The sequence below is a fragment of the Coregonus clupeaformis genome, chromosome 30 (genome assembly GCF_020615455.1).
Source record: "Coregonus clupeaformis isolate EN_2021a chromosome 30, ASM2061545v1, whole genome shotgun sequence".
NCBI lineage: Eukaryota > Metazoa > Chordata > Actinopteri > Salmoniformes > Salmonidae > Coregonus > Coregonus clupeaformis.
The window spans coordinates 53,424,905-53,440,566 of NC_059221.1; the positions used below are offsets into that span (position 1 = coordinate 53,424,905).

Sequence of the window (15,662 nt, forward strand, 5' to 3'; positions counted from 1 at the left end):
GTGTGTGTCCCCTGAGCTGTCGACTCGGATGTGGATCGCCCCGGAGACGGGGGCGCAGGCCAGACAATGACAAAAATGACCACCCTCCCCCTCCCCACACACTACCCCTGTTCCTACCTCTGGGGCGATGTAGTCGGGCGTCCCACAGAAGGTGCGAGTGGTCACTCCCTCGTATATGTTCTCTTTACACATGCCAAAGTCAGCGATCTTAATGTGGCCCTCCGAGTCCAGCATCACGTTGTCAAGCTTCAGATCCCTGCAGGAGACACCCGCATCATGTGACAAGGTCCAAATGAAGACGACCATTTTGGGGCATTTTCTACACCACTCCGGTTACTTCCTTACATTTAAATGATTAAATTGATTAATTAATAGTTTGACAAACTAAACTCAGCAAAAAAAGAAACGTCCCCCTTTCAGGACCCTGTCTTTCAAAGATAATTAATAAAAATCCAAATAACTTCACAGATCTTCATTGTAAAGGGTTTAAACACCGTTTCCCATGCTTGTTCAATTAACCATAAACAATTAATGAACATGGTCGTTAAGACACTAACAGCTTACAGATGGTAGGCAATTAAGGTCACAGTTATGAAAACTTAGGAAACTAAAGAGGCCTTTCTACTGTCTCTGAAAAACGCCAAAAGAAAGATGCCCAGGGACCCTGCTCATCTGCGTGAATGTGCCTTAGGCATGCTGCAAGGAGGCATGAGGACTGCAGATGTGGCCAGGGCAATAAATTGCAATGTCCGTACTGTGAGACGCCTAAGACAGCGCTACAGGGAGACAGGATGGACAGCTGATCGTCCTCGCAGTGGCAGACCACGTGTAACAACACCTGCACAGGATCGGTACATCCGAACATCACACCTGCGGGACAGGTACAGGATGGCAACAACAACTGCCCGAGTTACACCAGGAACGCACAATCCCTCCATCAGTGCTCAGACTGTCCGCAATAGGCTGAGAGAGGCTGGACTGAGGGCTTGTAGGTCTGTTGTAAGGCAGTTCCTCACCAGACATCACCGGCAACAACGTCGCCTATGGGCACAAACCCACTGTCGCTGGACCAGACAGGACTGGCAAAAAGTGCTCTTCAATCTCATTGAGCACGTCTGGGACCTGTTGGATCGGAGGGTGAGGGCTAGGGCCATTCCCCACAGAAATGTCCGGGAACTTGCAGGTGCCTTGGTGGAAGAGTGGGATAACATCTCACAGCAAGAACTGGCAAATCTGGTGCAGTCCATGACGAGGAGATGCACTGCAGTACTTAATGCAGCTGGTGGCCACACCAGATACTGACTGTTACTTTTGATTTTGACCCCCCCCTTCGTTCAGGGACACATTATTCAATTTCTGTTAGTCACATGACTGTGGAACTTGTTCAGTTTATGTCTCAGTTGTTGAATCTTGTTATGTTCATACAAATATTTACACATGTTAAGTTTGCTGATAATAAACGCAGTTGACAGTGAGAGGACATTTATTTTTTTGCTGAGTTTATGTACAGTGATCCTAGAATGGGATAACGTGCCTCTGAGTTGGTATACACTGGAAGAAGACCCACCTGTAAATCACTCCTTTCTTGTGCAGGAAGAACAGGCCAACAGCGATCTCTGCTGCATAGAACCTGCAACGACATGCTCCATGTTAGACAACCCTGAAGCCATTCATTTCAACAGGAAGGACTGTAAAGGACTGTAAATGTGCTTCAGCTATAGACTGGACACATTCTGATAGAAATATTAATTATTATACCTAGGCTGTCGTTTCTCTTTCTCCACTGTACTTTGCAGTGCCCAGTCTAGTTCCCCCTCGCTCTTCCAAGCCCTCTATTTATTTCTCTTTCACACTCTTTTATTCCCCCTATTTAAAAGGTGAAAGCGAGGGAAGAGGGTAACTTACACTGCCTGTGGCTCTTTGAACTTGCCCGCTTGTTGGATGTGGTACATGAGGTCCCCTCCATTGACAAACTCCATGACAAAGTACAGCCGGTCCTGGGCAGAGAGGGAGACAGAGATGGGGGTGTTTAATATCATTTAACATTGTTTTTCATATTTCTTGGGGTTGGCATCTGTTCTACCGTCATTTACTGTGTCATAAAAAACAGAGAGGCTTTCTTCATTATACTGTAGGACCCAGTGGTGAGGCTGTTGTGTAGTATTGAGTCACATATAGGGGATATGGTAGGAGTGTTAAGTACTATAGAAAGCAAAACAACAACAACATGAGAGGAAAAGGTATACCCCTCAGAAATATTTCCTATGTATGACTCCATTATGTCTAGTCAAACTGAAGTAAATCCCTCAGATAGCCTCTTCACCGGTCTGTCCTGCACTAGTCACATGGAGACATTTTCGTAGCGCAAAAGACTTGTGCAAAGTGCAAAACATACCATACACCTCATTATAAACAGGGTGGTTCGAGCTCTGAGTACTGATTGTCTGAAAGCTGTGGTATATCAGACTGTGTACCACGGGTATGACAATAAATTACTATTTACTGGTCTAATTACGTTGGTAACTAGTTTAAAATAGCAATAAGGCACCTTGGGGGTTTGTGGTATATGGCCAATATACCACGGCTAAGGGCTGTATCCAGACACTCTGCATTACGTCGTGCCTTAGAACAGCCCTTAGCCGTGGTATATTGGTCATATACCACACCTCCTCGAGCCTTATCGCTTAATTATAATCTGGAAGTGTGAATTAATTCGAAACTTTTCTTCAACAGTGTGCGTTCATGTGCGTTCTGAAGAGGCGACTATTCATGTATTCCTCAGCTTACTAACCCCTAGTTAAATAATCAGCTCCTTATAACGCACATTGTTGAAGAATAATTTGAAATTAAATCACGCTGCGAGATTATAATAAGGCTTACGGTATTTTATGTACTTTTCTCATCATTAGCTTTACATAACCTGTCAGACAAGGCAAATGGTTTTCTTAAACAATTACCCTCAAAGTGATCGAGGCATCTTATTGTGAAGAGGATTTGGACTCACTTAAAATGCATAGAATTTTCTATTTCCACTTTGGAGATGTGTGCGTGTGTGTGTGTGTGTGTGTGTGTGTGTGTGTGTGTGTGTGTGTGTGTGTGCATGTGTGTGTGTGCATGTGTGTGTGTGTGTTGGCCACCGCCTGCCCTTTGTCGTCTCTGCCTGAGAGAGATTGAGGGATTAAACATTAAGGAGGAATGAGAAAGTGCTGAGAAAGCTGACAGATTAAAACAAAGAAAAACTTCATTGAACTTTGTGTGGGTATATACATGTGTGGTGTGTATGTGTGTGTGCGTCATAGAGGAGCTTGATGAGTGAGTGTGTGTGTGTGTGTGTATGTGTGTGGCCTGCACAGACACATGCAATGGCACAAACCCTACCCCACCACAATAACCACACTTATGAGAGTTGGGAGCAACGTAATCATCAACATCGATGGACAGCAAAAAGCAAGTAATTGTGTGTTTGTACATGTGCATGTGCGCGTGCCCATATGCCCACGTGTGTGTATGTGTGTGTGTTTATCCCCTTGTGCATGTGTGTGTCCGTAGTCTCCATACCACGGTCTGGAAGCAGGAGTGGAGTGAAGTGAGGAAGGGTGGTTTGTCCTGCTGGGCCAGGACTCTCTTTTCTATCATGGTACACTCCACATCATCATCCTGGATCACCACATCCTTCTTCAGGATCTTGATGGCGTACAGATCATCTGTGGGCTTCATCTCTGCCAGTATCACCTAGCACACAGGAACACGAGAGGTCAAAGGTTAGACTGAAGGCTTCTAATAGGGTGGCTTAATGCGGATAGTAATGTTATTAACTCAACTGTTATGTTGTTACTGTATGCTTATTACTCAACTGACGAATGGATATACTCATTTATTCACGCTGTGTTACATCGAGGTACGGACGGTCTAAGCCAAAACATTGCATTGTACTCATTAATTGTATGGCTCTGTTTTGTGTAAATTATGGATGATGTGACCAAGTCCTAGATTTTGCTCACGTACACCAACATAGACTTGGATTTTACTCCATTTCAGATTTGTCCGATAGATAATATCCCGTGGTACACAGGACATTCAACATGACAAGTTGGATAGCTGATTTTAGAAGCCAATTAGATTAACTACCGACGAATCATAGTGAGGCTGTTTCCCAGACACAGATTAAACCTAGTCCTGGACTAAAAAACAAGATCAATGGAGAATCTCCAATGAAAGTGCTTTTCTGTCCAGGACTAGGTTTAATCTGTGTCTGGGAAACTACCCCTTTACCTCCTTAATAATACAAGTAAAATCCTGGCTCACCTTGCCGAAGCTGCCTTTCCCCAGCACGGCCAGGAAGTTGAAGTCGGTGAGTTTGACAGAGTCCAGGTTGTTAGAAGGTAGATTAGACCTGCTGTCATCTGATGGAGAGATCACCTTCTTAGTACCAGGGCCCAGCTTGGCTTTCTGTGTGTGGTGAGAAGAAGGGAACGGCGTGAGACACACACACACGACACACACACACACACACACACACACACACACACACACACACACACACACACACTGCTGTGCAGCCTTATATAATACAATATATAACACAATTCAACATTAAAAATGATTCAAATAATAAACTTTGGAGCAGACGGAACACAGATAGACACAGAGGGTATAAAAAAGTAAATATGGAACTATAGTACACCTGTTAAATACTCCTGACCTTGTCATTATGGTAACCTATTATGGTAACCTTAGGTCAAAATGTTCAAATTCATCTAAACATGTTTTAATTAATCACTGGCAAAACCCTCAGTGATAATGCATTGTCATTGGTCAATGTGCCATTCAATCAAGTATCAATCGCACTACATACTCTTCAAAGCTTCAAAACTCGTCAAGTCATGCTTGGTTTATAATCAGAGCAAGATGTGCAGAGTAGCCAGCTGGTAAACTCTTTTGCCCTCGAACACACACATGCACTACACACACCCATTCTCACACACTCTTGCGACCTCCATTTCTCAGAGGCATATTCCATCTGTTTTCCAGGCAGCGGGAACATGACAGTGTCACAACGGCCTGGGTGACATCCTCATTCTTCACCCTTACTCACAGGTGTCAAATCTCTCCTTCGCTCGCACGCACGCACACACACACACACACAGCTCAAGAGCCTGGGCCAAATCGAGCAGCTGGCACAATCATGCTAAACCCGGTCCACACTACAGCTCATCTCGTCTGTCTAGTACACTGGACAGGCTGGCAGCCACGCGCATTACAAACTACACATAACAATGAAGCAGCCCATTTGTGTAGAATATACGACAATCCAAATAAGCTGAACCAAAGACAGTCGATCCCATTGGAATCTGTCCAATAAATTGACACTTCACGTGTGAGGTTCTCTGTGTCAATATATTGCTGTTTCCCCTTGGCTAGATAAAGTGTAATAGACTGGTCAGGCGGCTTTAGTTTGGTTAATGGCGTCTATATACAAGTCCAGATAATTCCTAGCCCCTCACCCTATTCACTTCATGTAGATCTGACAGGATTTGATAGGTAGAAGCAAAAGGTTACAGCTCCACCTTGCCCTCTGATAGGCTAGGTAAAGACTTCGCTATATTGCTTACACCTTTCCACTCCTGTCTTATTTAGACAAGTGTCTATGCTACAGGGGCTAGGGGTTGTTTAGTGCGCGGGGCCTAGAAATAGCTAGTAAGGTATAGGCAGCACACTATTGGGCGATGCAGACCACAGCACACCTATAAGCGAAGCCAACGAGAGGGAGAGACTCGCAAAACCGGCCTTACTTCCTCTCGGACGCACCTGAACTTTGGCTTTGTCCTTTGTCTGGCCCTGCAACCACAGCAGGGGAGAGATGAATAAATAATGTCTGACAGCTGAGACACAGCCATACTTTCAGTGGCACTACCATACAGACACGCTTTATCTCAGGAGCCCATTCGCTCATACTGGGTTTACAATGAAGTGCTAGTGGTAACTGGTGTGGACTCAACTTGAGGGAAACGAAAACCATGGCTTTCTTATTGCGTTTCTTTCTCTCACTAACAAAAGACAAAACAAATGCATTCAGAATCATTTTGAGCTGATAGAGTTTGTCTAGAGTGGCATTTCCTTTAGGACAAATTCCTTAACAAAAAATGACCACAAACTGACACTATGAAATTGAGGGTCTAAAACCATAATCCAGCAAGTCATAAATCATGCTTTTCATGATAACTTTAGATAATGATAAATACAATTGTGCTGTATTCGATTCACTGCACCTACATGCAATGCATTTTAAAACCTGGCTTGATACTGCCCTCTTGTGGATAAGCAATGAACAACGTGATTTAAATAAAATCCTCAAATCAAAGTTTATAAATACATTTATTAGTCACGTACACAGTTTAGCAGATGTATTAGCGGGTGCAACGAAATGCTTGTGTTTATAAAGATATAGTAAAAGTCACATTATGGCCCTATAAAGTCCAAACTGAACAAATGGAGACGTGCCTAACTAACTGTTCTGTCTATCTTTCTATTGACCTCTCATTGCTATAGGCACACAGCTTAAATTCCCCCCCTGTCCTGCTCTAGTATAGACCAAGCATCCAAAAAGAACCTACAGGCCACAAAGCAGGAAGACGAAATATGACCAGATAGTGATAAGAGAGACAAAGAAAAAAGACACAAAACGTTTGATGATGACAGACAGACAGACGGACATCATACACAGACAGACACACGGACAGACATCATACTGTACACAGACAGACATGGACAGGAAACATTTACTAACAATCTCCTTCCACCCAGTTACAGCCCAATTCCCACCCCCCATATCCCCTTTCCCTATGCCCAGTCCATCCAGGTTAGGTGTATGTGACTGCAGTATCCATGGACACCCCCTATACAGTTAAGGAGGGAGGAATAAGCGACGGGGGGAGAGGTCCGGGGTAGCCAGGGTTGTGGGTTCGACTCCCACGGGGGACCAGTACGAAAAAAGTATGAAAATGTATGCACTCACTACTGTAAGTCACTCTGGATAAGCGCGTCTGCTAAATGACAAAAAAATTACAATCAAATAATAATAAAGACGAGGTGGAGGACCGGTAGACGAGGAAAAAAGATAGAGGTGGAGGGGAGCGAGTGAAGAGGAGGAGAAGAACAGAGTGTGTATGTGGGGGATGGGTTGGCTGCAATGTCCCTGTAATGAACAGGCACTGAAACATGTATCTGTCTTCTGTCCTTGGGGTCTACAGAGGTTATTGGATGATATAATGAGGAAGTAGATCCGCAACCAATAAGGCAGCCCTGTAGAACATTTGTATACTATCCTATTTTATTGTGGAAGTAGCCTACCTGTATGTATGTAGTTCCATAAACTCTAGATTTGTAATGAATATATAAAGAAAAGCAATATTTATATAAAGAAAAGCAATATATATTTTTATTGCAGGACTATATAATACCAGAATGAATTTGTCAAATTTCCCTTACAGCTTGACAGATTTACACTTGGTATTCTCAACAAAACACAAGGCCATTTACAGCTCCAGACAATGATTTATGAGAGCAATTCCTGCTATCTGATGGCTCTTGTTCTTGCGCTAATCCCAACCCCACACTGAGAACAAATTGTTAGTAAACTGGATCTATTTGCAGCAGCCTCAAACCACATACAAATGATCAGAGATAGGATGAGAGTGAGAAAATGAGTGATTGGACACAAAGAAGGTAGATAAAAAGAGGAACAGAGGAAAGGAAAGGAGACAGCGGAAGGGAGGAGAGGAGCAGAGGCGAGGAAAGGAGACAGCGGAAGGGAGGAGAGGAGCAGAGGAGAGGAGAGATACCTTTAGGAAGTGATAGTTAATTTGGCAATCCTGGAACAGAGGGAGAGAGACGGGGTAAAGGGAGGAGAGAAACTCAGGCATTAGATTTGACAGGCCAAAGGGTGGGCATCCAGAGGTCTCACAGAGCACAGATGAGAGAGGAGGGAGAGTTACGGTAAGGGAGAGAGAGAGAGAGAGAGAGAGAGAGAGAGAGAGAGAGAGAGAGAGAGAGAGAGAGAGAGAGAGAGAGAGAGAGAGAGAGAGAGAGAGAGAGGAGGGAGAGTTACGGTAAGGGGAGAGAGAGAGAGAGAGAGAGAGAGAGAGAGAGAGAGAGAGAGAGAGAGAGAGAGAGAGAGGAGGGAGAGTTACGGTAAGGGAGTGAGAGAGATAGAGAAAGAGGAGGGAGAGTTACGGTAAGGGAGAGAGAGAGAGAGAGAGAGAGAGAGAGAGAGGAGGGAGAGTTACGGTAAGGGGGAGAGAGAGAGAGAGAGAGAGAGAGAGAGAGAGAGAGAGAGAGAGAGAGAGAGAGAGAGAGAGAGAGAGAGAGAGAGAGAGAGAGAGCGAGAGAGAGGAGGGAGAGTTACGGTAAGGGAGAGAGAGAGAGAGAGAAAGAGAGAGAGAGAGAGAGGAGGGAGAGTTACGGTAAGGGAGAGAGAGAGATAGAGAGAGAGGAGGGAGAGTTACGGTAAGGGAGAGAGAGAGAGAGAGAGAGAGAGAGAGGAGGGAGAGTTACGGTAAGGGAGAGAGAGAGAGAGAGAGAGAGAGAGAGAGAGAGAGAGAGGAGGGAGAGTTACGGTAAGGCGAGAGAGAGAGAGAGAGAGAGAGAGAGAGAGAGAGAGAGGAGGGAGAGTTACGGTAAGGGAGAGAGAGAGAGAGAAAAAGGAATAGAGAGAGAAGGGCAGGCAGAGAGTGAGAGGGGGAGGGAGACAGGGGAAGAGAGATAGGGAGAGACAGAAAGAGGGAGGAAGAGACATAGATAGAAAGAGAAAGACAGAGGGAGAGCTCTTTTCTTGGACCAAACAGACAGACACAGTAGTTACTGTAAATAACAACAGGAAGTGAACTCAGCCCATTAACCCCTGACCTCTTGTACGTACCAGTTAAAGGTAACAAACTAACATAATGGGGAACAGGTGCGCAACAACAGACAACAATCAAGTGAACATAGAAACATATAACATAGAGCGGCAGCAGCTAGTACTCCGGTGACGACGAACGCCGAAGCCTGCCCGAGCCAGAAGGAAAGGCAGTCTCGGCAGAATCCGTGACAACAGGAGTAGAGTGAGAGGTGTCTGCCTGGGGGTGTGTGTGTGTATTAGGGGAAAGGGGGGGTTTGAGTCTGCCTAAAGGGTGTGTTTGTGTGTTAGGTGGACACACATTGTAGCGGCTCCCTGCCTCAGAACCACACCGCGTCAACACACGGGTCAATGGGGGGGCATTGGTATGTGTTTGTGTGTGTTTGGATGTCTGTGTGTGCATCTATCTATGTATGTGTGTGTGTGTGTGTGTGTGTGTGTGTGTGTGTGTGTGTGTGTGTGTGTGTGTGTGTGTGTGTGTGTGTGTGTATATGTTAGTGTGAGGGAGGAGGGCGGGTGATAGTTGCTATGGCAACCACAAACAAGCCAGCCTTAGCCCAACAGGTACCCCGAGACCTACTGTAGGTCTTTCCTTGCTGACAGAACTTCCATCACCCCCCTTCCCCCTGCTCTACGTCTACGTCTCCTCCTAGTCCCACAATGACCATCTTTCCACCCCCATCAACCCCTCCTTCTCTCCCCCTCCGACTCTAACCCCTCCATCCCTCCACTCCCCCTGATGATGGAAGGTGAGCAGTGGATAGAGTTAGAGGGAGGGAGGGGGTGGATGATGGGGTGGATAAGGCTGGACAGATACAGAGACGATCTCTGAGTTACAGCCCGCCTTAAATGCCCTCCTGAGAACTGGCATCCATTCACAGCCTGACCTCAATTAGGGCTGACAGAGAGAGAAGAGGGCAGAGGGGGGGAGAGAGAAAGAGAGAGAGAGAGAGCGAGAGAGAGAGAGAGAGAGAGAGAGAGAGAGAGAGAGAGAGAGAGAGAGAGAGAGAGAGAGAGAGAGAAAGAGGGCGAGAGAGAGAGACAGAGACAGAGAGAGAGAAGACAGAGAGAGAGAGAGAGAGAGAGAGAGAGAGAGAAGACAGAGAGAGAGAGAGAGAGAGAGAGAGAGAGAGAGAGAGAGAGAGAGAGAGAGAGAGAGAGAGCGAGGAGAGAGAGAGAGAGAGAGAAAGAGGGCGAGAGAGAGAGACAGAGACAGAGAGAGAGAGAAGACAGAGAGAGAGAGAAGACAGAGAGAGAGAGAGAGAGAGAGAGAGAGAGAGAGAGAGAGAGAGAGAGAGAGAGCTGGTCCTGGGGCTGAGTTCACAAACCTGTTCTACTAACACACTGAAGCCTCAGGACCAGAACATCCAATCAATCAGAATAAACCAAATTACAACACAGTCAAAACAAAACTACATTGCTTATTGGGAAACAGAAGCACAAGCACAAAGTAAAATGCAGTGCTATTTGGCCCTAAATCGACAGTACACCGTGGCTAACTATTTGACCATGGTAACTGATCAAAACCTTAGAAAAACCTTGACAAAGTACAGGCTCAGTGAGCACAGCCTTGCCATTGAGAAGGGTAGACACAGGAAAACATGGCTCCCTGTAGAGGAAAGGCTGTGCAACCACTGCACCACAGCAGAACCTGAGACAGAGCTGCATTTCCTGACAAAATGTCAAAAATATAAAACAATTTGAGAGTGTCATTACCCCAAATTTGAAACTGTTTTTCAAAGTTTCAAAGACCTCTCTGATGAGAATTGGCTACCCGTCCTGTTGGGGGAGGACGCAGAGAGCTGTGGGTTGGCAGCGCACTACATTGCTGCCTGCCATAAGATGAGGGACAGTGTCTGACAGAACAAACAACCTGTCCTCTATATTGTTATTGTTCAATGGTTATTTTGACCCTTGGTTATTGTTGTTACTGTTGTCCCATTGACAATATTGATTATTATTATTTTAATTATGTTAATAGTGTAAATATCCAAAGTAAGCTTTGGCAATATGTACATTGTTACGTCATGCCAATAAAGCAAATTGAATTGAATTGAGAGAGAGAGGGGAGGGGGGGGGAGAGAGAGAGAGAGAGACAGAGAGAGAGAGACAGAGAGAGACAGAGAGAGAGGGCCCTGCTGGGTACACAGTGTGATGTCTGTGGCCCCAGGCCGAGTCTGCACTCAATATGACCGAGAAGTGAAAGGGCAATGGATGGGTCAAGCATATCCATCAATACTGTATTCTATTTACTGTTACCAGCCTCTGTCTATTGGACAAGGCTCAGTCTAAATGTAACAAAAGGCCATCGGCAGTATCTACCTGATGTACCCAAAGGGCAACACAAGAGTAACTGAAAGAAACGGAATAACAGTTCTAGAATGAAAATCTAATGCATAGGTGGTTTGAGTAAAAACTCAATATACTTTAAAATGACTAAACCCAAATCGAAACTATGTAGAAATGATAATGGACTTAAATTCATTCAGTTTCTTGACTGTCCAGCTCGCTTATAATCACTGTGCACAGTCAATGGACCTACATAAATACAGTTTCTTGACTGTCCAGCTTGCTAATAAATCACTAGACAGTCAGGGAGCATCAAAAATTCGAAAGACGATGGATAGAGGACAATATTTTGCAAATTCTGATGGCAAGGAAATATAACCCATTTTCACTGCGGCCCTCCGGACCTCGTTAAAGCCCGAATGCGGCCCCAGGGGCTAAATTAGTTTGACACCCCTGACCTATCCATATCATTCAATCAATTATGAAGCTTTTGGAATATAATTAAAATATAAACTAAAACTGATATTCTCAGGATTCCTGCCTGCCCAAATCCATGTCTGTGCTGATGAACTGACTGCTTTACAGTGACACCAGTCTGAGTTTCCACTGATTCTAGAACAGCGGGGGTCAAAGGTCAAATCCTACCATATTCTATAGGCCTGTATCTACAAAGCTGAATGTACTATTGTCTTGGAGGAGGAAGAGAAAAAGACCACCCCACCTGTGAGCCACCCAGAGTAATTAACAACGAGGCAGCCTCTCATTGGGCGCCGAAGAAAGACGAGCAGCGCAACAGAGTTTTAATTAACAGCCCTGTTTCCATGGAGAATCCCTGACCCTTTTATGTCCAGTGCTTACGGTCTGGAGGGGGATGGTGGCCATTTTGAAATGCAAACATATCATGGAGAAGGGCCAAATTAAATTATGCCAGTTTAATGTGGTTGTGGAGTGGCTTTGGAAGAAGCCATCAGGACTCAATGACTTAATTTGATTAGTTCACTTAGCTATAGTCACAAACATAACATGTAGATATCATAAACATAAAAAAACACACTTGTTACTATATGACACACTAGAAGAAAACAGAAGTCACTCATACAAACTAAGAGGCATACAAAGAGACATATCACGACTGTCATAAACGTGTAATAAAAACACAGAATGTTTGATGAAAGAAGGAAGGGCTATAGTAACCAAAGACATTGGGATAATATGTTCTCCAGTCCTGTCTCTGAGGCCTTACCTCAAACTTCTGTCTGAGCTCCTCGTTCCCGTCATCCTCCTCTGAGATGGGCACGTTGTAGTACTCGCCCTCCTCTTGGTTCAACATCTTGTACCTGAGAGGGGGGGGAGAGAGAGAGAAAGAGAGAAAGAGAGAGAGAGAGAGAGAGAGAGAGAGAGAGAGAGAGAGAGAGAGAGAGAGAGAGAGAGAGAGAGAGAGAGAGAGAGAGAGAGAGAGAGAGAGAGAGAGAGAGAGAGAGAGAGAGAGAGAGAGAGAGAGAGAGAGAGAGAGAGAGAGAGAGAGAGAGAGAGAGAGAGAGAGAGAGAGAGAGAGAGAGAGAGAGAGAGAGAGAGAGAGAGAGAGAGAGAGAGAGAGAGAGAGAGAGAGAGAGAGAGAGAGAGAGAGAGAGAGAGAGAGAGAAAGAGAGAAAGAGAGAGAGAGAGAGAGAGAGAGAGAGAGAGAGAGAGAGAGAGAGAGAGAGAGAGAGTATTTCAATTATGATTGTTTACAAAAACAACATTATAGATGTGAATCCAAGCACATGGACTTTCTGAGACCCAGCTTGCTATTTATAGTCCAGTAGATAAGTGTTAAAAGTAACAGCATGTTTCTAAGAGTCAGCATAAAAACATCTCAACAGCCTATAAAACTGAAAAACCCCAGACAGAGATGTTCTACCCGGAGACAAAAAGCTAGGTATGGAGCGGCCACTAATTTACGTCTCTGCATTCCTCCCTCCCTCCCTGCATCCCTCTATCCCGCTATCTCGCTCTCCCTCCTGATTCACACCCACTTGGCCCAGACACATAGTTCATCACAACGCAATAGTTCCTTTGGCTCCAGTCCACTGGGCCAGAATTATCCTTGTGTTGGCGGTGCTCATGAAACACATCACTATTTATGACCCACGGCTATTAGATGATACCTCAAAGGGCACTGAGCTATGGACATAAAGTTCACTGTTGCTGTTGTGATTAATGATTGGTTTGTACCAGACTGAGATATAAGGGACTACAGCGCCAAGAGGCTCTGTGACGATGACAAACAATGATATGAAATGCAGGTAAATTGAGAAGAAGGCACTTATATCCGAAAGATAATCTTGATTTATCACCGCTCTTTTCAAATAGAAATCCGATTACCCCCAAAAGAATATCCGATTACAGCTGCGATTGCTTCAAAACGGTAAACCAGAATAAATTAAATGAAGTATCCAGTATGTTTATTAGGATCCCTTCTTCACTATTAACTTAGTGACTGCTACTCTTCCTGCAGTCTACATAAAACACAATACAAAAAAACGATACACAAGTACAGTGCCCTCCGTAATTATTGGGACTGTGAAACATTTTTTACTATACTCCAAACGTTTGGATTTGAAATCAAACAATGACTATGAAGTTAAAGTGCAGACTGCCATTTTTAATTTGAGGGTATTTTCATCCATTTTTGAAATGTTCTTGTACATATTGCCCCCATTTTAGGGGACTGAAAGTATTGGGACAAATTCACTTATATGTGTATTAAAGTAGCAAAAAGTTAAGTATTTGAGCTTGTGACTCTACAAATTTGTTGGATGCATTTTCTGTTTGTTTTGGTTGTGTTTCAGATTATTTTGTGCCCAATAGAAATGAATGGTATATAATGTAGTGTGTCATTTTGGGGTAACTTTTATTGTAAACAAGAATATAATATGTTTCTAAACACTTCTACATTAATGTGGATGCTACCATGATGACGGATAATCCTGAATGAATCGTGAATAATGATGAGTGAGAAAGTTACAGACGCACAAATATCATACCCCCAAAAGATGCTAACCTCTCATTACAATAACAGGTGAGATTAGCATCTTTTGGGGGGTATGATATGTTTAAATGATAATGCCAAAGAAGCCAGTGTTTGGAGGATATATTGGCACGGGTGTTGTTAGGCCCGACACAAACCGTGCCAATATATCCTCCAAACACCGGCTTTGAGGGCATTATCACTTCTATACAACGGGTTACCAACATATTCAAGTCTTTTTGTTCTGTATCTAACGACCCAGTCGTTCATTCTAAATGTTCCATTGCCATACTGGCTGGCAACGTTCTTATCCCTTGCTTACAAGCTAGTCAACTACGGCTAATTTACAGTCACGTCAAAAAGTGCAGCCAGAATAACAGCAAAGTAGCTGCATTTGCATTTGTTTAAGCTGTTTTCTAGTGACATTTATTTGGATACATCCATAACAAATGAGCTAATGAGGCGCGATTTCACCTGGCAAAGAAAATGTGCTCACTCGTCAGGACACTGTTGTTCAGAGGAGCTAGCCAACAACACAGCTACAGTAACACAATCACTTCAACCTGAAGCTGGAAAGACTGCAAATTAGCTGCGTTTCATTTTACCTTTTTTCAATTGACATTTTTTTGTACAGTGAGGGAAAACAGTATTTGATCCCCTGCTGATTTTGTACGTTTGCCCACTGACAAAGAAATGATCAGTCTATCATTTTAATGGTAGGTTTATTTGAACAGTGAGAGACAGAATAACAACAACAAAAATCTAGAAAAACGCATGTCAAAAATGTTATAAATTGATTTGCATTTTAATGACGGAAATAAGTATTTGACCCCCTCTCAATCAGAAAGATTTCTGGCTCCCAGGTTTCTTTTATACAGGTAACGAGCTGAGATTAGGAGCACACTCTTAAAGGGAGTGCTCATAATCTCAGCTTGTTACCTGTATAAAAGACACCTGTCCACAGAAGCAATCAATCAATCAGATTCCAAACTCTCCACCATGGCCAAGACCAAAGATCTCTCCAAGGATGTCAGGGACAAGATTGTAGACCTACACAAGGCTGGAATGGGCTACAAGACCATCGCCAAGCAGCTTGGTGAGAAGGTGACAACAGTTGGTGCGATTATTCGCAAATGGAAGAAACACAAAATAACTGTCAATCTCCCTCGGCCTGGGGCTCCATGCAAGATCTCACCTCGTGGAGTTGCAATGATCATAAGAACGGTGAGGAATCAGCCCAGAACTACACGGGAGGATCTTGTCAATGATCTCAAGGCAGCTGGGACCATAGTCACCAAGAAAACAATTGGTAACACACTACGCCGTGAAGGACTGAAATCCTGCAGCGCCCGCAAGGTCCCCCCTGCTCAAGAAAGCACATATACAGGCCCGTCTGAAGTTTGCCAATGAACATCTGAATGATTCAGAGGAGAACTGGGTGAAAGTGTTGTGGTCAGATGAGACCAA

At 44.2% G+C, this 15,662-nt stretch overlaps 1 protein-coding gene across 2 annotated transcripts in view; it reads right to left on the bottom strand.

Annotated features, from left to right (window-relative positions):
* Nucleotides 1–15,662, bottom strand: part of LOC121533158 (protein kinase C alpha type) — a 215,110-nt gene that overhangs the window by 45,001 nt on the left and 154,447 nt on the right. The window contains exons 8-14 of one of the 2 annotated variants that reach the window (XM_041838963.2): nt 12,429–12,522; nt 5,809–5,838; nt 4,306–4,449; nt 3,559–3,732; nt 1,906–1,997; nt 1,568–1,630; nt 118–256 (exon numbers count right to left, since the gene is read on the bottom strand). In XM_041838963.2, the coding sequence (XP_041694897.2) occupies nt 118–256; nt 1,568–1,630; nt 1,906–1,997; nt 3,559–3,732; nt 4,306–4,449; nt 5,809–5,838; nt 12,429–12,522 (736 nt within the window). The remainder of the gene's footprint in view (nt 1–117; nt 257–1,567; nt 1,631–1,905; nt 1,998–3,558; nt 3,733–4,305; nt 4,450–5,808; nt 5,839–12,428; nt 12,523–15,662) is intronic. The other variant, XM_045209673.1, reaches the window with a different exon arrangement.